Source organism: Esox lucius, chromosome 9, assembly GCF_011004845.1.
Source record: "Esox lucius isolate fEsoLuc1 chromosome 9, fEsoLuc1.pri, whole genome shotgun sequence".
Classification (NCBI taxonomy): Eukaryota; Metazoa; Chordata; class Actinopteri; order Esociformes; family Esocidae; genus Esox; species Esox lucius.
The window spans coordinates 16,370,222-16,391,045 of record NC_047577.1 but is presented as its reverse complement, the minus strand read 5'-3'; the positions used below and the strand labels follow the sequence as shown (position 1 = coordinate 16,391,045).

The following is a 20,824-nucleotide window of genomic DNA, read 5'->3' as shown; positions in this document are numbered from 1 at the left end:
TATCTACATAAAGTTAATCAGTCCATTAACTATTTGGTAAATAGATGGAAGTTGCTGATTATAACGGCAACCTAAGTCGGCATGTGCAAATATGTCTAGTTTTATTGATTCATTTGCATTTGATTCATTTTCAGTAAAATCAGGTTGCTTATGATCCACCTCATATGAACAATATCCTATGCTGTACAAAAAGCCTCATTTCAGGGTACTAGATCATTTTCTTTCCGAAGATAATCCTCTTAACTTTGAACAAACTGGAAAAAGAGGATTGAGTCCATTCAGTTGAAAGAACATAGGTAAAAACAGTTCATGGTCATAGTCCAAAGTCCAATGTTATTTAGACAGGCAGCATAAAAAAAAAAACATTCAACAGAATATTTTATTTGCAAGTCAACACACGGTTTGCTCAGAAGGGACAAAATAATAGCAAATAAATATTGTTGAAAAAGTCCATTCATGCAGGGGCTGTGGAGGCTCTACTAGGGGAGAGAGCTCGCTGGTCACAACCTCAGACTCTCCAGGGTCAAAGGTTAAAAGTTACATGCTCAGCTCTACTTCAAGGAGAGGGTCACATGTTTGACTTGACAACTGCTTTTTTTGTAACCAGAAGATCCACCCTTAGCCGTTCTCATGACAACCTTGTGACAACAAAAACAAAATGACTTCACCTGAGAATGCAGAGGTCTGTGATAACACCAACATGCTAGCATGTAAATGAACAGGAACAAGCCATATACAAAATAGGTATGTATTTGTACACACATACACTCAAAATAACAGGTACATATATACTTTTTAATCTGTATATTTCCACTGAATGCAGTATGGTTGGAATAAAATGTGGTATATTAATCTTTAACTTAATATGAAGAAAGCGTCCCCTTGTCACCATTCAGTTTATAAAGTGCTGTAGAGAGGCAAGGGGGGGAATAATAAAAACTGCCTGCTGTTTTACATTGGATGTCTCTCTAAAAACTACAATGTCTTCTTTGAATTGTTTCCAACTAATCAGGTCCCTGGGAAAGTGTTCACCCAAAAGGCAACATTGAGCATTTAATAAGGAATTTCTACGAAGGTAAATCAATGCTCTGACGATGTTTAGCATTCAGACTTTGATTTCCCCCAAACAGGTCTACTCTGCATTTAGCTGGTAATGGGGAGGTGTGGACTGAGGTTAGCATGTCTATTAGCTTCTGATGGGCAAGAGGTGGCAGGAGCTTAGCTGTGTAGGGCCTTGCTTTCTTCCTGGTTCACATAGTTAGGAGAAACCCCTGGGCAGTCACCTGCGCAGGGGGCCTTCACATTTCTCTCCCAGACCAAAGCAGACAAAACATCAATAAATTTTTTTTTATAATAATTGTTGTTGCAGTCTGGACCTTGCTATCCCATCACACCAGATGAGCGTAACAAAAACAAACAAAACCAGAAATGAGACCAAAACCATCAAGTGAAAGCCGGCATTGTTGAAGGGTTTCAAGGAAAGTCATTGTCAATCGTCTGTAGCAGCTGAAGGATGTGATATTTCGAAGAAAAGGAAGAATGTGTTGAGAGAGAGAGTTCTCGTGTAGTCTCAATCCCTCTCTCCTGGTCTCCAAATTCTTCTTGGGGGGTGGGGTAGGGGGTGGGGGGGGTCAGGTTGCAGAAAGGGGTGTGGTCATGAGGTCTTGCAGGTGTGTATGAGCATTGCAAGGTTTGTTTTTGGGTTGCCATGGTGACAGTGGAGTCTACAGTCTTGCTGTGCTGACCACGCACGCACGCGCACACACATGCACGCGCACACACGCCCCCCCCCCCAATGATGTGTCATTCATTCCACGGCAAAGCCGCAGGTCTCCTCGATAGCTGTCAGCAGCTTGTCGTACAGCTTGTCATAGTGCTCGTAGGCTGGAACGTCTATCCGGTTAAAGCTGGAGGCAGGGAGTGGGGGGCAGAACAAAGACAGTGAGAAACACGCTATGTATGTTCTGTACATCACAATTAATTTACAGTCAAAAATGAGTAACACTACAGTCTGTCTGTACTCACCAGGTGTGGGCTTTGGGTAGATTGTTGGTGTTGGCATCAATCTGATGGATGGTGAAGAGCCTGGGTCCTGCCGCACCTAAATGAACACACAAAGTACACAGAGAGAGAGAAAGACACAAAGTACAGAGAGAGTGAGAGAAAGACACACACAGAAAGTACAGAGAGAGAGAAAGACACACAGAAAGTACAGAGAGAGAGAGAGAGAAAGACACACAGAAAGTACAGAGAGAGAGAGAGAGAGAGAGAGAAAGACACACACAGAAAGTACAGAGAGAGAGAGAGAGAGAGAGAGAAAGACACACCCAGAAAGTACAGAGAGAGAGAGAGAAAGACACACCCAGAAAGTACAGAGAGAGAGAGAGAGAGAAAGACACACCCAGAAAGTACAGAGAGAGAGAGAGAGAGAAAGACACACCCAGAAAGTACAGAGAGAGAGAGAGAGAGAGAAAGACACACAGAAAGTACAGAGAGAGAGAGAGAAAGACACACACAGAAAGTACAGAGAGAGAGAGAGAGAGAGAAAGACAGACACAGAAAGTACAGAGAGAGAGAGAGAAAGACAGACACAGAAAGTACAGAGAGAGAGAGAGAAAGACAGACACAGAAAGTACAGAGAGAGAAGGACACCCGGACAAGAAACAGAGTCAGCTGAAATTCTCAAAATATCATTCAATTTCTCTACACACAGAAGTCAGATAGTTGAGGGACATGGACATGGCTGCGGTTCTAACACCAAACAACTAAGACCAGAAGCCTACCTCTGTTTCTGCAAAACGCTAGGGGATGGGACAGAAGAAATGTAGCCAATAGGAAACTCAATAGGAGACAGAACTTAGGACGCAAGGACTGACCATTTATGATATCAACAATATAGTTTGGAACTGTTACATGTTCTGAGACTGTAGAGAGAAACAAGCTTGACATTTCAGATCACAATTGGCTCCAGCAGTTGAAGTAATCTCATGCGGCATTAATAAGCTACATTCTTAGTCAAAAGATATCATTAGTTTATAGTTCCTACAGTGTAGGCAGCCACTCCAGATGGTGGCTTTAAAACAGGCGTTGTCTATTTTAAAGCCGGGAGCAGCGTACGTATGTGGGAGACAGAGACAAGGGACTTGATGAGCGAGTGGAGGACCGAGAGTGTGAGGGAGGGAGTGTGTGGTAGTAAATACACAGAAATCTGACACAGTGCAAAAACACAAAAGACATTCCCTTGGCACGCAAACAAACTGACACCCTGAAAGACAGACACACACACACACACACACCTTGAAGTGCCTTGAAGCCCTGCAGAGGGACTCTGGACGACCCGGTGACAAACTGCAGCAGCCGGGCTCGGCGCTCCTCGTCGTAGGACTCCACGGCCCTCCAGAACCACTTGACCACGTTGCTCTCGGCTGTACAGTGCTTCAGGCGCGTGTTGCTCTTCCAGTCGGCGATATCGATCTTCCCCAGGCCACACACGATTAGCTGGGGTCAAAAGGACAAGACGGGGGGGGGGGGGGGGGGGGGGGTTTGGAAAGGGAGTCAATTTTGGACGTTACACTCCGGGATCGGCGGGTTCTCCTACTGTGATCATCTCGCCGACGGATTCCCCAGTAAGAAGAAAGGTCCAATTGTCATTTACAAATCAATACAAAAAATACCAATCAACATGATATGAAATGGAAAAAAATACAATTCAAAAAGGCCTGCCAGGTGGCACAGCGGGGTAACGCGCTTCTTGCCATGCTAACACCATGCTGACCACCACAGTCTAGGGCTAAGCCATAACTGTGCTGCTAGCCGGGCAGTGGCGGGGAAGACCCACGGTCGATGCAAACCGGCCCTGATTCCTGGTCTCATTGCGCTCTTTGAACACCCTCAGGCGACCTGAACGCTTGCAGAGCCAACCAAGGTCAACGGGTGAGTGAGCAAGCCCTCACATGGAAACGCTTGTTGGATGTGCAAGGGGAAAAACAGCAGAAGGGCTGGTCGTGGATGCCTTAAGGCCCTCAACTCAACTCTGGACCTGGATTGCATTGAAAAGACCCACTTCTCAATGCAACCTTTCAATCAAGGGCTGAATTTAGACCTGGAACACCAGACAGGCGCAATTAACGATGAGGTAGAACAGAAAACCGGTACGCTCCAGACCTCCTAGGTTAAGGAAGGACTTGCAAAATTTTCAACATTCCCGAATATTTTTGGGGTTGTGGTGATGACAGAGCCGTAGACAGAATTAAACATGATAAAAGTATGAGAGAAAATTATTATTTATGTTGTATACTACAAATAAAATCAAATCCCAAGTTGTCTGATTCATTGTGAAATGTTTTTCCCCCCCTATTCAGCACACCCACACAAGGATTTATGCTGGAGAAATGATGTCATGTTTCCAGTAAGCGACTTATTCCTTCCCTCAAGCGTGTTATACCCAACTGTCCACATACCTCGAGCTCCTTCTCGTCAAAGGACTTGAGCAGGTGCTGGGGGATGACCTCATTGAAGCCTTTCTGCAGGGCCAGGAACTGAGCCTCGATGCCGTGGAGGAACCGCCAGTTCACATACAGTCTGGAGGGAGAGAGAGAGATGACAAGACGTCCATCAACGCTCATACAAATTTACACCACGTTGTCCACACAGCAGTCCTCGGCAAAACCTAATCTGGGTGCCACGCTGCTCATCTGGCCAACACCAGATTGTTACTTGCTGAACTCTGGCTGACTACTGGATTTGGGCAAGTCCTCTGATGTCCTTGGCGAAAATGGGACAAGCGACCCTGGAATTCCCAATATGCCAAGAACAGACAACCCCAAGGCTGAACCAGAAGGACTTATCCCCAGTGACCGTCACATCCGTTCCTAAAGCACCCATTTTCTCACTGCGGTGCTAGTAAGGTGCAGGCAGGTTCCTCAGGGCGTCATCTCTCATACCTCACATACTCCTTCTTGGTGTCCTCGCTGACGGAGACACTCTTGCCGTTGGGTTTGAGTTCGTGCTGGATGATCTCCCCATAGGCGTTGTGCTCCACACAGAACGTATGGTCCAGCACGCCCGTGATGTCATTGTCCCTGGTGGGTGGGCAGACAGAACAAGGCCGTGGTAATGAACAGCTGATAACATGAGGATGTTGTCAACAGGGGGCGCTAAAGATAACGCATTCATGGGGAGGGGAAGGACGATGGCGTTGTAGTTTTAGCAGCACTTCATAGGATCTAAGTATCAACCAGACAACAGTTTCTATGAATATGAGACCGAATATGACACGCTTCCCTGGAGTTTCAGAGCACATGGGGTTGACTTTTAAGTCGTTCGCGTGTATTTTTTTTGTACGACGACGGGTGCATAGCCGAAAAACTGCCGTATGTGCGGTCGCCCCCCGCCCCCCCGTGCGTGTCTTGTACTCACAGGATCCAGACCAGGCTCTTGTGGAGGTCCGGGTCCACAGACTCCATGTCGTCCAGGGTGATGGGTTTGCCCAGCAGCTGCTTGTAGAAGGGCAGGGTGAAGCCCCCGTCGATGTAGTGGCCGTGGAACACCGCCATGCCCATGATACGACCCACAAAGTGGAAGTAGGAGAGGTGCTCCTGTGGGGTGGGGTGGGGGGGGGAGAAGAGGTTTCACTCAGAGGTTGAAGCCGAGTGACCGATGACCTTTCTCAACCGGCAAGGAAACACAAGTGAGATCCTCTCAGAGATGCATGGTTTGGTGTGTGCGTTATCTGGGTTTGGTGTGGATTTCTTGAGAAAAGTTTGACACAACCGTAATTCATTGTCACCCTCTTTTTTTATTTTATTTGTTCGGCTCCACCTCCTTCAGTCACGTGGCCATCATTGTGTACCGTACATCCCACCCAATTCTGAGTTTTGGCAAAGTGTAATAATCAGAATTGGGTGGCCTGGCTTAAGATATCCTGGGTTTGTAACAGTGACTTGCATTTCTGTTCATTACTGTTCACCCTAATATCACATTTTGTTGTATAAGAAAGTGTTTGAAATTCATTTTATGATTTTTGTTTCTGTCGTCCACAAAATGCTGTCCTCAAAGGGGAAGGGAGTGGTCGGAAACCTACCGGTTTTGTTATTATGCCACTGAAATACACGTTAGTAACCCCTTTGGTGGCGATGATGTACGCGAGTCAAATTTCCCAGCCTCGCCATAGATTTCAGAACAGAATGAAGCCAAAACTATAACTTGACCAGAACATTCACTTCATGATTCTCAAGAGCAACTACACTAGATTTGACTTGGCCTTGTGTTGTTGATGGTCCTGTAGAGACGTGATCTCCTTTCCAGGTGTCTGGTGGATATCAGAATAAAGCAGCTTGTGATTAGTTCAATCCCTCAAAAAAAGTTTTAATCACAACGGCACCCTCTCTGCAGCTACTACCACGCTAAAAAACCCCAAAGGAAACAATAACCTAGTGATACTATGTTGTCCCAAACAAAAGGCTTTTAAGACCAACAACCTTGTTCCTTTGAAACGTTTCATTTGGACCACGCCTAACGACTACACGACCTGACGACTCCTAGCGGTCCACCTGACTGTGTTACTGACCTAGTTTTTCTGAAGACCAGGTGAAGTAAAAAGGGCTTCTTTTGGTTGAAGCGTTTGTATCACATCACTGCCTCGCTGCATTCACAATAGCTATTTTTAGTCTTCATATTTATATTCTTTTTACTTACGGTCATTGATGTGACAACAGTTCAAACATTTTATATGGTCTTTGTAGTTGAATCTCAGATTGAAATGCACCACTTGACTGTGGGGCCGTACAGATTGCTGTATGTATGTGGGACACAGGAAGGTGTAGTCATCCAACGCGTAGAATTGTTAAGACACAGTTGACTCCTGAACTAATTTAGGCATGCTTAAACCAAGGGCATTCTGGTTATTCATTTTTTTTTTATTTAATAAAGAGAAAAGGTGTGGAATTCAATTTTATCACAAAAAAGGGAATAAGTTCCATTCCCTCTTCAGTTTTGGTCCTTCTGTATCTGTCCATGAATAACCTCCTATTATCCATATCTGTGTCTCACCGGGTTCACAGCGCTGTCAGGGTTGATCTGCAGTGTGTAGATGTCATCTCTGGAGTACTGGAACAAGCCGTAGTACGGGTTCAACATCTCGTGAGACAACAGGTACAGCCACTCCCTAAATTCACACACACAAGCACACACACGCACGCACGCACGCAAACACACACGCACACAAACGTTATTCATGTCACACCAGCATATTAAAAACACACCATTATTTTGGGTTGCAAAATGCCGGGATTTTCCATGAAGTAAACTGAAGGACCATCAAGCTTTCTAAACGAGAATTTCCACAAGGCGTGTTTGTCTCTGGACTATTTATAGGGAAAGGCCACAGTACCTGGCCACCCCCCCATAATCCAGGCCCTCTTCTCCTCTGAACTTCACCATCAGTCTCTTCCACAGGTCCTTGGGACGCATCTTCATCACCTGTCGGTATGACTCCTGCAACGACAACACCAGAGAATTGCTAAGTCAAGCCGACTGGACTGGGATGGGAAAGCGCTTGCCGTTGTTCGACAAAACACACTGTTCCGAAGGCTTTCGCTGGACTTGGCGCTAAGGAATACACGCTTCCGCAAAAACAAACAAGAGACCAAACCTGCAAGGTGGTTATACTTGACCATCAATCACACTGCTTTGGGTTCTAAACATACAGCGTTAAGGGCAACAAAGGGTTACAACATCCTGTCCCTGAGCGTCCTGTGAGCTTGTCGTTGGGGGAAAGAAGTGGGAAGACCACACAACGGTCTTTTCGTTTTGGTGACGCCACTAGACTACACGGCACACCAGGACCATGACATCACAGCCCCACGGTGAATAAGCTCTCTCGCCCGCCCTCCCAGGCCTCTCTCTCCCTCCCCACAAGGTCAGCCGTCATAATCCAAGCCCTGCCGCCACAAAACCCGGGCAGCGGTGGAACGTCGGAGTGTGGTCGAGCCAAAGGAGTAGAGGGAGAGCGGGGCAAGATTATTAGTTAGGGAATTACAGGCCACCGGGCGCTGGCGAACAAAAGCATCCGTCCCTGTTGGAAAGAACAGTCCCTTTCTAGCACTTAGCTGGCCCCCCCGCCCCCCCCCCCCTGTTGTCACGTCGTCGCATTGCTTAACTTGTACAGACGAGCTATTTCGAGCTGTGTGTGTGTGTGTGTGTGTGTGTGTGTGGAACGGTTTGGCCCCAAACCTAGCCACTGCTGCCTCTCTCCTCCCTTTCAACTCCTGAAATCATCCTGAAAGAATGCTTCGCTCTGGAAGAACAGATGAGGAAGAGAGAGCTGTGGGGTTTTAACAGACTCTTATTGGGAAGTTAAACTGGGAATGGTAAATCAGTTTAATTTCCTCTGTGTGTGTGACAGCCTCATACATCCAAGTTGGTTAGTTAATAAATCATATTCTCACTTCTTATAGAGAAAGTGGGCTGATGTCCTTTTACAGTACCACTCGTGTCATTCGGAACGTGCAGTAACAGGGAAATGTAACGGTGGATAGGCGCTCATTTGTTTGGCTGGAAGCCTTTCCATTCTAAGAGGCGTGTACTAACAAACACGCTGGCGTAACCAGTTAGCGAACGGGTAGGGGGGTGCATCCACGGGTCACGTACCTCGAAGATCTCCTCGCGGCAGACCTCGATGCGACAGTGTCCTGCCTGGGGCTGTTGCTGGGACAGCTCCTGGCGGAGGATCTTCAGCTTCTGTACCAGGTCCCTCTTGTACTTGGGCACGGTGAGGCACTCAGCCTCCTCGGGGAGCTGGGCCGGAGACAGCGTCGGCGCCTGCTGGGGTGGCTGCGTCTCCTTCAGCTGGTTAGACTGGCGACCACTAATGGGGAAGGGAGAGAGAACGATTAGCATGCTGTTATTCTCTTGTTTTTGTGTGTTATAACGGGCAAGGCACCAATATATTGGCCAGCGATGGTGTGCTATAAATTTGCAGCTCAATTATATATATAGATCATCCGTCAAGTTTTTTAAGGTTATTGCGCTCCTGGTGCCACTGTGCTCATATGCGACAGAAACAGAGCACACTGTCCTTGTAGTCAGAGTTGACCATTTATGTGGTTTCCATACTGGACAGCTCCATTCCTCGCAATACAAATCGAGTGGGGGGTGCACAAGGACATGGGTAAAGAAGAGCCCCCAGGGAGACCTTGGGATGTCCACATTGTCCAATGGCAAACTGACCCGCTAACCTCGAAAACAGAGCTTTCAAGAAGCACCCGCCTTCAAACCCTCATCCTCTTCTTTTCCCCGCTTAAAGACAACATGGTACAAATCCCAGACTCAATGTGAACAAGAACTCATTATAGACTGAAGCTTTCACTGGGAGCCCAGGTGGGATTACCACAGAGCCAAGAACAAGAAAGAAAAAGAAACAGAAGGAAAGAGAAAGAGGGGCACACAAAGGAAAACAAGGGAAAGAGACAACGAGAGGGGCCCGCAAAGGAGAGAGAGACCGAGAGGGGCCCGCAAAAGAGAGAGAGACCGAGAGGGGCCCGCAAAGGAGAGAGAGACCGAGAGGGGCCCGCAAAGGAGAGAGAGACCGAGAGGGGCCCGCAAAGGAGAGAGAGACCGAGAGGGGCCCGCAAAGGAGAGAGAGACCGAGAGGGGCCCGCAAAGGAGAGAGAGACCGAGAAGGGCCCGCAAAGGAGAGAGAGACCGAGAAGGGCCCGCAAAGGAGAGAGAGACCGAGAGGGGCCCGCAAAGGAGAGAGAGACCGAGAGGGGCCCGCAAAGAAGAGAGAGACCGAGAGGGGCCCGCAAAGGAGAGAGAGACAGAGAAGGGCCCGCAAAGGAGAGAGAGACCGAGAGGGGCCCGCAAAGGAGAGAGAGACCGAGAGGGGCCCGCAAAGGAGAGAGAGACCGAGAGGGGCCCGCAAAGGAGAGAGAGACAGAGGGGCCCACAAAGGAGGGAAAGACAGAAGGGCCCACAAATGAGGGAAAGACAGAGGGGCCCACAAAGAGAAAAACAGAGAGAGGGGCCCACAATGGAAAGAAATACAGAGAGAGGGGCCCACAGTGAAAAGAAAGACAGAGAGAGAGGGGCCCACAGTGGAAAGAAAGACAGAGAGAGGGGCCCACAGTGGAAAGAAAGACAGAGAGAGGGGCCCAAATCCATGGTACAAATCTGGCTGGCGCTCCTAGGCTCAGAGCTTGTTTCAGACAGGAAGTTGGTGTGTCTGAGCCTTTTGCCCTCTGTTGGCCCACTTTCATTAACTCTCCCTCTTTATGAACTCACTCCCTCCCCCTATAAAAAACACAGCCTCGGTTCCTCCTCAAGACACCTCAGCTTCCCGTCAAAGCCTCAAAATGAGGCTAGCGCCTTGGTTGCCTCCCTCTGCCTCCGGCAAACCACAGCTAGTGCCACCGTGTCCGTGCCACGCCAGAAACCACTCAGTAGGTAAAAAGGTTTCCATGTGTAGTGGGGGAGACAATGACCCAACACCCATACATTAAGATAATGTAGGCCCTATTGAAGTGGGTACTGTCTGGGCCTTCATTCGAGCAGTACGGTAACACGGTCAACGCTCAAACAGAGGCAACTCACAGAGGGAAGTGAAGCTGGGATACGAAGTGTGTTCACCCTGCTACCTCGCTCTTTGGGGGTGAGACGTGAAAAAAAAAAAAAGGCGTTATATTTGGAGTTGTCCAAAACTAAACGGGCCCACTGTTCCGCCGGTTGGTATCCCTGTATAATCAAGTCGCCTGGTATTTATTTTAATGGCAGAGAGTGGAGGCCCTTCCATGTCAAACAGAGGGTAAGGCTTGGCTTGCAGGGCTGAAAACCACTTTAGGAAGGAAGACACACACACACACACACACACACACACACACACACGGGTAAAGAGGCCCTTAAACAAAATGGAACGGGTTTCTCTTGGCTCATATTTGTGAAGCCTATGAACCATATAATAAAGCACAATTTGAGAATTTTCGCAGAGGGTGCGTGCTGTAATTAAAAATGCGTTTCAGCATAGTTTGCAGTCTCCGGTTCCCGATTCGGAACGACCTTGGCGTATTCCTACACCATAAATATAGAAGTAATATAGAAGTACAAATGCGTCTCAGTCAAAAAAAAAAAAAAAAATCTCAGTCTGGCATCAAACCCAGGAGGAGTCATCGGAGGGATTCTTCGTGGACGTGCCTCGGTGAAATACGACTATCGGGGAGGAAGACAAACTTTCAAAATCCATCTACAAGCCCAGAATTGTATTATTGTTATTCCAAGGTAGAGGTCCGAGGCAAGGGGGCTTCTCGGGAAGTTGGCATGGCTTTGGTGGGAGCCTATAAGGTGATCCAACGAGGTCTCCCAGCGAATCAAAAGCTCCTTTATGGAGCTGGGCGCCGGGAGCACTATGCTATTACCTCGCTCCTTGGCCTTCTGCACTTTGTGTGAGCAGCAGGGGAAGACGCGCCACCGCGCCAAGGGGTCGTCCAAAAAGCACTGCCACAGACTCCTACCCACAAAGAACAGTGTGTGCACGCATGTGTGTGTGTGTGTGTGTGTGGGCGACATGCCACTCAACCCTCAGCCGCCAATCATCTTCCCCGGATCCGGAACGGAAGGGAGACTTTTCCTATTGGGAGTGGAGGGGAGTGGATGGCCAAGTTTCCCCCAGAGAGAAGACAAGGGCGTACACAGAGGACGCCGTGTCAGTAGAGGACTACCCTGGACCCACAAAGGTAGCTTTCACCAAACTGGGGCCGCCGCACAAACACCCGACATTATAATCACTGTCTCCCGCTCACACACAGACAATATAACCACTGTGGCGCACGCACACACACGCACGATGACCGCGGTCACACAAAGGCGCTCAGACACTGACGATTGAAGGCTTTGCTCACAGCCAGGCGTTCATAGCATTTAGGTTCCATTAAAAGTTCCTACTGTATGTGTCACAAGGAGAGAGAAAAAAACCACACACAGGCTGAGGTACACAGGCACACAGAAGGAGAACTTCACACGCTAACTGTAAGTCGCCTTACAAAGTCAGCCTCCCGGCGCCAACCCAACACTGCACTGAATCACGCCCTCGCCTGAGAAACGCTCAGGTGTTCACAACGCCGCAGGGACATCCGGTTGGTTCAGGAAATGTGGAGAAATGTGAGCGGCAGGCTGAGCGAGGACCGCAGCCACGTACATGTGTCAGACATTTCCAGCGGTCTCAAGGTCTATTCCAGTCTGGAGCTGAAGCAGCAAACCAGCCAGTCAAATGTCGACCGCCTGTTGTGCTGCTTTGACAAAACAGCCGGTAAAGTGCTACTCCGTCAACCACCACGAGCAGGCCGTCCTTTTAAAGGCTCTTTGAACCACTGAATGAAATGACTCAGCCGCTTGGCGTCTTTCTCCTCTTTTTCGTCGGTCTTCTTTCATTCCTGCAGAAAGCGCTAAACCCGTGGGAGAGGGCAGAGCATGAGCTTTAACATGCGTTTTGTGACTACAGCACCGGTGATATTACAGTGCTATATAGACATTTTAATTGCAGTGATTGTAAATTACGATTTGTTCTTAGGGGACTATTAAACTGAAGTGATCGGAGTGAGACGTGAAACCAGACGGCCCTCCGTTGAGTGCATGTTGGGTTATTCAATTTGGGTACAATGCAATGCAATGCAGAATCGATGGCAAGAGCGCTTTGCTCGCCCTTTGGTGAATTGAGGGCCCTTTATGGCCCTACATCATTCACTATTCCTCTTACTAGAGTCCAATGACATTTCTACATCGCATTCCACCCCTTCATCTCGCCATTCCTCTTCCTCCTGCTCACTCTCCACCACAGTAACCAGGACATCCTTTAGATGGAATTTCGTGCGTAATTTGGTTTAATTCAGACAGTTATCAGACACGAATGTGCTTTTAAATGTAAAATGGAGTGACACAGAAAGTGTGTAAGAGACATCCCAGATTGCACTGATAATTACAGATTCCCCATACTAAATAGAGATATTTTATCGGCAGTTGCTGTACAAAAACACAAACCAATGTGGCGCACTGCAACGCGTCGCACTGAAACCGAAGCCTCTTATATGAAGACACATTAAACCTATCAGTGAGGTAATCAAAAGCATGTTCTGTCTGACTCAGACCTAAAGGGCCCGAGGAATCCCAGCGAACAAACATTTATGAAGTGTGTTGTGGGCCGTAGCGGATGTTGGGGAAAATATTCTGAGATCCTGGGGCTAATGGCAGACAGATGTGTTGATGGTGGGCCGGGTCAGACCGCAGCAGCACCGCGAGGCTAGTTAGCCAGCCAAACATACTTTCCAGCTCAGAGCGGAGCTTTATCTGCCCGAGACGGGCCTGCAGAGGTTTTACTGGAACCAGAAGAGATCCAAGTGTTGGGATGAGTGAAACAAACAGACTCACACACACACAGGCAGAGAGACACAGACATACAGCACACTCCCAGTCACAGACGACATGTCTCATCTTCAGACAGCAGCGTCTTCATCTCTCCTATCGGCTACGTAACGTGGTCTCTTTCCTGCCGTGCATTTGGCCTGTTGTCAGACAGTGAGACTATTAATAATTCCAGATTAGAGCCTGTCAGCAGTCGGAGAATACATCAGTGTTCTAAGCAGTGCCTTTAATACCCATCACAACCTGGGGGGGGGGGGGGGGGGGGGGGGGGGGGGTTCAAACCCTGAATGCTGACTGGCTGAAAGCTGTGGTAATTGTGTTGGTAGCCGGTTTATGACAGCAATAAGACGCCTCAGGGTTTGTGTATGTATGGTCAACACACCACAAACGAAGGCTGCGTCCAGACACTCAGTGTTGCGCCACGCAATAAGAACAGCCCTCAGCTGTGGTACAGTAGCCATACACCACACCCGTCCGCGCTTAGCAACATCCACAGAACGTGGTGGTGCAATTGCCAGCGACGCAATAAGAAAACCATGTTTTCGGAGGAGTGCAGTTACTGAGGAAATGTTACCTTGTCTTAGCGCTGTTTAAACAGAGTGTAAACCGGCAGTCCGGGGGTTAAATTCCAGGGAGAGACACGATCGGTCTCGGCCAACTGCCAGCTGATGCTAATGCGCGCTCGCACACACACACACACACACACACACACACACACACACACACACACACACACACACAGGTGCTTATCCCTCCTCCAATCTACTTCCACAGCTCCAACAGACGGCTGGCAGACTAATGTGCTAACGCACAATACTAAACAGACCTGAACGGCAGACGACAACGGCACGGGTGGTGTAACACTCTCGGGGCGGGGCATGACGCTAGACCCGACCACGACGGGACCCGTGGAATGTTCTAACAGCGGACCGGTCGTACGTGAGTCTCCCTTGCGCCGCCATGGGAAACCACCCGCGACGCGTTCCCCCTGTACAGTGCCGCCGACCTCCCCCGACAGCGCCGTGGGTCAGCCTGACCTGGCTGGGAGAGCTCCGCGGTGGTTTCGCCACACGTGGATGCTATTTACGCCGAATGACCAGATGTGGATTTCACAAACAGCCGCCTCGTGCCAGACATTGTTATTGCAAGCCTTCTGACTGAGAACTCTTATTAAAAGACTGAGAAACAGCACAGGATTTCAGCGGGACCGAAACAACAAACTCCAACCAACTCCAATTATCCACAGTTGAGCTTGGTCTGACAGTGGTTTAGCAATCTACCTAAAAATACAATACCCCCCCCCCCCCCCCCCCCCCCCCCCCCCCCCCAACTGTTCCCTCAAAGACCACCTTAACGTGAAAGCAGCGTGGTAACTCCAGTGTGGAGGACAGTACACGGCTGGTGTTTGAACAGCTGCACATGCACGCACGCAAACACACACACACACACGAGACAAAAGATCTAGTCTAGCAGCATCTGAGCCAAATCCAGTGAGTTTCTTCAGAGGTGGTACTCGGCCAGCTCCGACCCCAGCCCAGAGGCCTTTCATGGCACGAGACATTCAACACACGTTAGTCTGCGGTTCTGTGAGAGTGGGTATAGCGTGTGAGTGTGAGTGAGTGTGGAGGGTTACCTGAGGTTAGTGTTCTGGCTCTGGCTGTCCATAGCCACACGGGAGCTGTTTGGACTCGGGCCGGATGGACCGTTTGGACTTGGGCCGTTTGAACTAGAAGAAAAGGAGAGAAAGCAAGACAGGGACAGGGGAGAGGAAAAGAAGAGGAGAACCAACAAAACACCAGTGAGTTTTGTTGAAAAGGGCAAAATGGCCGTAGACTATCATAGACCAGATGGATTTACTAGCAGTAGGTAGAGCAAAGCTTCCTCAATGTTTTTGGCCCCATGAAATCTGTGACCCAGAAAATAGGTAGAAGCTGTACTGTTTCACATACAACTCAGCCCTGAGGCCCTGCTGAACAGACCACTGAAATTACAAAGCAATATGACGGCTGAGGTCGGAGGTCAAAGCCCCATACAGTGAGAGCGCAGGCGGGGTTGGACTCACTTAAGGACCAGGTGGAGATTGGCGGAGAGGCGCGGGTCGGTGAACTGCGTGGTTCGGTTGTTGTGGTCCACAAAGTAGACCCGGCCTGTTGCTGTGTTGCGGATCTCCCAGCCAGGTGGCAGAGGGCCCAGCTCCTCACAGTTGACATTGCTCAGATCCCTGGGCAAGAAAGTAGGGCCACGGGAGAGACTGTAAACACAACTAACAAATCGAAACTAAGCCAAGCTCCCATCTCAACCAAGGCTATTACATAAAGGCTGGTTTGGATCCTGGATAGTGATCCATCAATGTACCATGGGAATAAATAGAACATAGGTTTTCTATTCTAATCATGTTGGTAACTGTCGAAATCACCATCCTTATTTAACCAGGTACAGAAAATTAGTATTTTCTGATTTACTGCTGGAAAAAAAGGCTATTGGTTGATGTCAACACCTTGTCACCGCTGTTTTACGCATTCCAGAAAGTTTGAGTACAAATTCCAGTTTCCAAGTATTCAACAATAGTCTGATTATCCCTGAGACGTGCCTAAAGTCAAGGGAGTGGAATCGATCAGAAAACATCTGAGAAAACACTCAAAACAATTCCCTATCTATCCCTCCACTCCCCCACAGACCAGCATTCTTTACTGTTGAAGCCCAAGACCTGGGCCCGTGGCCATGACGCATCCCAGAGTAGTAGTGCTGATCTAGGACCTGTCCATATTGTCCTAGTCATTAGGATCTCAAGGGCTAAACTGATCATAGCACTCCTTCACGGAGATGTTTTATGGTCAAACACGGGGGGTCTGCACATGCCTGCCGTTTTCAGGACATTAAGGGTGTATAATGTCTATCAGTGAGAACAGTAGTTCATGACAACTGTAGTGGAGTCCCTGGTGGGGATGAATCTGTGCTTGTGCATTAGCACATCAATGAATCGCAATTAATGACAAATTGTACCTGTGGGGTGAATTTGTGAGCAGAAAAAATAAAGAGTTTGGGTTGGTAATTAAAGGCCGGGGCACTAAAACGACCATTTTCACCCGGCACCAAACGGGAATAAACAGAAGAGTGATGAGTTAACCACAGAGGGCACTGGCAGAGGTCGACAGCGTACCTGGGCACTCGGGGGTCGTGCCACGTGCTGACGCCCGTCTGAGTGTGGAGGAAGTAGACCTGGCCCTGTTGAGTGGTCCGTTGTTCTGCGAAGGGGACGGAATGCAAAGGTGAGTTAAACCGAGAGGAATACAGGATGACGTTAGGCAAACCGACTGTACGCCAAAACGGGGTGAATGAGACTATAGGAGCCCCCACCCCCAGAGTCAAAGGACCTCTGACAAGCACACTGGGCATTCTGGGGCATGGATTCCTGCCATTTTTATGGCACCGTGTCCAACTCCGCTCTTATAATTTCCCTCTTTGTTTCTCTGGCTTAGAATCTTCTGTAGAGTTTATTCAGTGGAACCTGGACAGGCATGAAGGTCCTGTAGGAGATGTTTGCCTGTTCTCTTGTTTATTTGGCCTGTAATGTATTTTTGTGGGGAGGTTTTTCTAAGTTGGGTTGTTTATTCAAATAGAAATAGTGGTTGGAGAATTTCCTAAAAGAGACTTGTAGAAGTGAATTAGGAATTAGGATACCAGTAAAGCATAATCAATCATGAAAACTGCTACCAGATAACTACCAAAAACACAGAGAAACAGCTTGGCGAGGAGACACTTACCAAAAATACAGTTAAAAACATAACTGACTGGTGGCCTGGTAACTGGCTGTGAAAGTCAAACCCATCCCATCCTGGGGTGCTCTAAATAGCTGCAGTCCATAGCAACAGCATAGCAACCGCCAGTCTGTAGTACTTAAATCATACTGCATAATGTAATATTTTCCTTCCACATGTATAATGTATAGAGGAGTGAGGGTGTATAGGGAGGAATCACACTAAGAATGTGTGACTCTTTTGACAGGTGCAGATGTGAGTCTGGACCCAAAGAAAAAGCACAATTTAGATGAAAACCAGTTCCCCTCAAATGCACCCTTTTCTGTCCTCCGCATGAGGGAAATGGTATTTCTCCTCTTCACTCCCTACCTTTCATCTCTCTCCTCTTGCTCAATTTCCTTTTCCATCTCTCCCTCCCTCTACTCCATCAGTCGGCCCCACATCCCCCCCCCCCCCAACCCCCCCCCCCCCCCCCCCCCCCCCCCCCCCAACACGCACATCTCTGCGGGAATATCACTCGGCGATGCCAGAACAGTTCGGAGGGCTCGGGAAGTGTTTGCAAACACGGGGGGAGAGATGAGGGGAGGGCGAGGTGGTGGTTGGGGGGGGGGGGGGTGGTGGTGGTGGTGGTGAGGAGAGACGAGGGGGGAGGGCTCGCGAACAGCCAACAGCTGGCCGCTGATAGCAGCTGTCACGAAGTGGTGCCGCGGGGAAGAGGAGAGCCGAGAGGGAGGGGGGATGAAACGGCGAGGCGGGGGAAAGGATGGAGGGGTCCGGAGTGGAAGGCTGTGGTGGGAACAGCAGGGGAATTCTGCCCTACCGTCCTGGAACTGGCTGATAACAGGGAAGTTTGCCCCCTGGTGTCAAACCGGCCGCGGAGAACATCAATGCCGCGAAAAAATACAACTTTAGGCCGCGCGTTTACAGCAAACGATGTGGCCACACCTGCTTGGAAGTCACAGTAATAACGCCGCCCCTTTAAAGAACTCTGGAATGAAAGTAAAACGCAACCCAATCCTCCCCAGACGTGTGCTGCATAAACCGAAAGCTCAGACTGGAGAGGTTCTTGTTACGGCACGTCACGTTGAATGGGGCTAATATTAGGTAGAGTCTACCGCATTTCCCACAGTTAAGGGGAACAATGTAAACTAAGGGGGGGGGGGGTTCAAGCTGCGCCGCTCTCTACGCTCAGTGCACAGGTCTGGCATTGGTTCTGCATGCCAACAGGGGGGGGGGCTCCTTTGACAATTGCGGCGTACGTGTCTGTGTGTGGAAGCATGTGGTTGGTTACAGCAACCTCCTGGAACACAACGCTGCCTGACTGACTGAACTCCTCCCTCAAGTGTCTCGACATTAACCGTGGCCCCTCGGGTAGGTCAAGCTGGGTTGGGAGGTTTAGCTTGTGTTTCTATAACGTCAGACCTCATCCTGTTATTAGTGGATACCCTGGGCGGGCTGTGCCAGAGTGTCAGCTGTGTAGGTGCGTGCTCTCGTTACAGGAACGCGTCTCACCGTATCCTTCGGGCAGGTCCGGCGGGGTGTGTAGGTGTGTCCTGCTCATGTAGTTCCTGTGCCTCTGCGAGCGGACGCGCCTCTCCTGGGCCCGCGGGTCGCTCCCGCCGCTGGGCAGAACGCCGGTGGCCGCCCCGTTGGGCGTCATGACCGGCGTGTTCTCATCCACCACGCAGCTGAGAGGCCGCCCGGAGGGGCTGGAGTACTCCGACGCCGGCCTGGAGCCAAGGGCGGACACGGGGGTTAGGACGGCAACGGTGGTTTCAGAAAGCAGCGGGCTGCTTGACTGACAGGAAAACAACTGGAAAGACTAGCGAAGGGAGAAAAAATGTTAAATAAAAAAAAAAACATCTGGGAGAGAGCGCTTCCAAAACCCACACCGGACCACTTTGTCTGGACGTCCAGGACCAGTGACGCCTCGGATATCTTCTTGGATAAACCCGACCCCGCCCCCCCCGGACCCCACGTCCCACAACACTCCCCGGCCCACCCCCCTACACCAGTCAGAGACAAGCCGGTAGGCCAGCTCCACAGGGGTGATTTATGTGTTTGCGTACTTCCCCTTTGGCTCCACTGATTCGGGGCTCGGCGTGAGGAAGGCGACAGTTGTCCCAGGCTGGTCCTATTTGGGAGGCCGAGCTTTTCAGGAAGTCGATAGGAACTCACTCATTACCTGCCATCGCTGGGTTTCCCTTTCACCCCCCCTCCCAAGCGCACGGACGCCACATTCTTTGGATGAGGCCCAATTTTATTACCAGACAGGCTTGAGTTGTAAAGAAAGGTAGTCGCTGTGTATTAGAACATGTTTTCCTACGTATTTGGAGCGGATAAGTCCCCTTTACCGAGGTAATAAAAGGAAAATATACTAATAAACAGACTAGAATTGAACGGGGGAGGCATTAGCCCATAAAATGTGTCTGGACAATTTATGTAAATTACGGATGATGGATTTGACCTTTTGCACGGCGTGTGTGAACACCGTCTACTGCATGTTGGCGGCACGCCAGGGTCAGTAGCTGCCCCAGGGAATTCAGTCTGGTGTGAAAGTAACAACGCGTGTCTGCGTGTGGGTGTGCGCGCGAGCGCGTGCGTGCGTGCGTGCATGCACAGTGATGTACCGGGTGGGCCTTTCCCATTGCGTGGTGCGTGTGATGTGGTTAAGGTACTGGATCCGACCAGAGGCTGTCCTTCTCTCCTCCCAGCTAAAACAGACAGAAGGAAAAACAGACACAGGCAGACACAAACAGTGAGCAGCAGATATTTTGCAATCAGATATTTTGAGATTAATGACAAAAACAGGTTCAACCAGATTTCAGGTAAGTTGGCTTAGAACATATTCTCAGTAACAGCAAACATTTTGGTTACTGGTAAGATGCTCTTATCTTAATCTACATATATGTTTATCAAACTGCATGCACTTACTGTAAGACTCTCTGAACAAAAACAACTTCAGTTAAATATAAAAATGGCTCTAATCATTGGACATTAATGGACATCCATTCAGAACTCACCCGTCGGGTAAATCGTTGTCGAACAGACGACTGCAGTCCACCACCGGGCCTCCTGTGCCGATACGGTCTCTGGACTGCAGGCTCACTGGAGGCAAAACAAGCAGTCAGAACCAGAGATCTAACCAACTTGGTCCGGACCCAGAGATCTACAGCACCCAGTAACTAAGGCCCAGAATGTTCCCCCTGCTTTCTAAGTCCTACATCAGTCTCAAAGGAGGTCTGGGTAAGGCCAAAATGTCATAAATATGCCAACTTTGATTTCACAACAATTATGCTCTTTCAAATACAAATGTCATCCGTTCAACAACCAACACCCTCCTAATCAACCATATATGGATTCAATCCACAACATCACGACCCATTTAGTTTAAATAATAAGAATTAAGCATTAAGAAACAAAGACATTGTGCAAACAGGCTAAGTAAAGAACAGAGGTCAACGGTGGTTTTACGGAGAAATGAGACGAGCCACCACAGGCAGACACGACTTCCTTGTCAGGCGACAGTGGTGATACATCTCAGTAGACATATGGTGTTGGTTTTCCCACAACACTGACACATAGACTTACAGATAACTAGATTTGCGCGCATGCGTGTGTATGTGTAGCATTTGAATTTGTTTTCTTGTTAGGGTTAC

The 20,824-nt window shown here is 49.1% G+C and overlaps 1 protein-coding gene across 2 annotated transcripts in view; it reads right to left on the bottom strand.

The window, feature by feature from the left end:
- Positions 1 to 1,354: 1,354 nt before the first annotated feature.
- The window catches only part of LOC105021636 (E3 ubiquitin-protein ligase SMURF2), a 51,740-nt gene continuing 32,270 nt past the window's right edge, over positions 1,355 to 20,824 (bottom strand). Inside the window, exons 6-20 of one of the 2 annotated variants that reach the window (XM_010889425.5) lie at positions 20,189 to 20,273; positions 19,796 to 19,879; positions 18,678 to 18,895; positions 16,568 to 16,652; positions 15,470 to 15,628; positions 15,041 to 15,133; positions 8,650 to 8,866; positions 7,391 to 7,494; positions 7,051 to 7,165; positions 5,419 to 5,597; positions 4,944 to 5,081; positions 4,461 to 4,581; positions 3,297 to 3,498; positions 2,026 to 2,101; positions 1,355 to 1,907 (exon numbers count right to left, since the gene is read on the bottom strand). In XM_010889425.5, coding sequence (XP_010887727.3) covers positions 1,808 to 1,907; positions 2,026 to 2,101; positions 3,297 to 3,498; positions 4,461 to 4,581; positions 4,944 to 5,081; positions 5,419 to 5,597; positions 7,051 to 7,165; positions 7,391 to 7,494; positions 8,650 to 8,866; positions 15,041 to 15,133; positions 15,470 to 15,628; positions 16,568 to 16,652; positions 18,678 to 18,895; positions 19,796 to 19,879; positions 20,189 to 20,273 — 1,976 coding nt within the window. In that variant the 3' untranslated portion in view covers positions 1,355 to 1,807. The remainder of the gene's footprint in view (positions 1,908 to 2,025; positions 2,102 to 3,296; positions 3,499 to 4,460; positions 4,582 to 4,943; positions 5,082 to 5,418; positions 5,598 to 7,050; positions 7,166 to 7,390; positions 7,495 to 8,649; positions 8,867 to 15,040; positions 15,134 to 15,469; positions 15,629 to 16,567; positions 16,653 to 18,677; positions 18,896 to 19,795; positions 19,880 to 20,188; positions 20,274 to 20,824) is intronic. The other variant, XM_010889426.5, reaches the window with a different exon arrangement.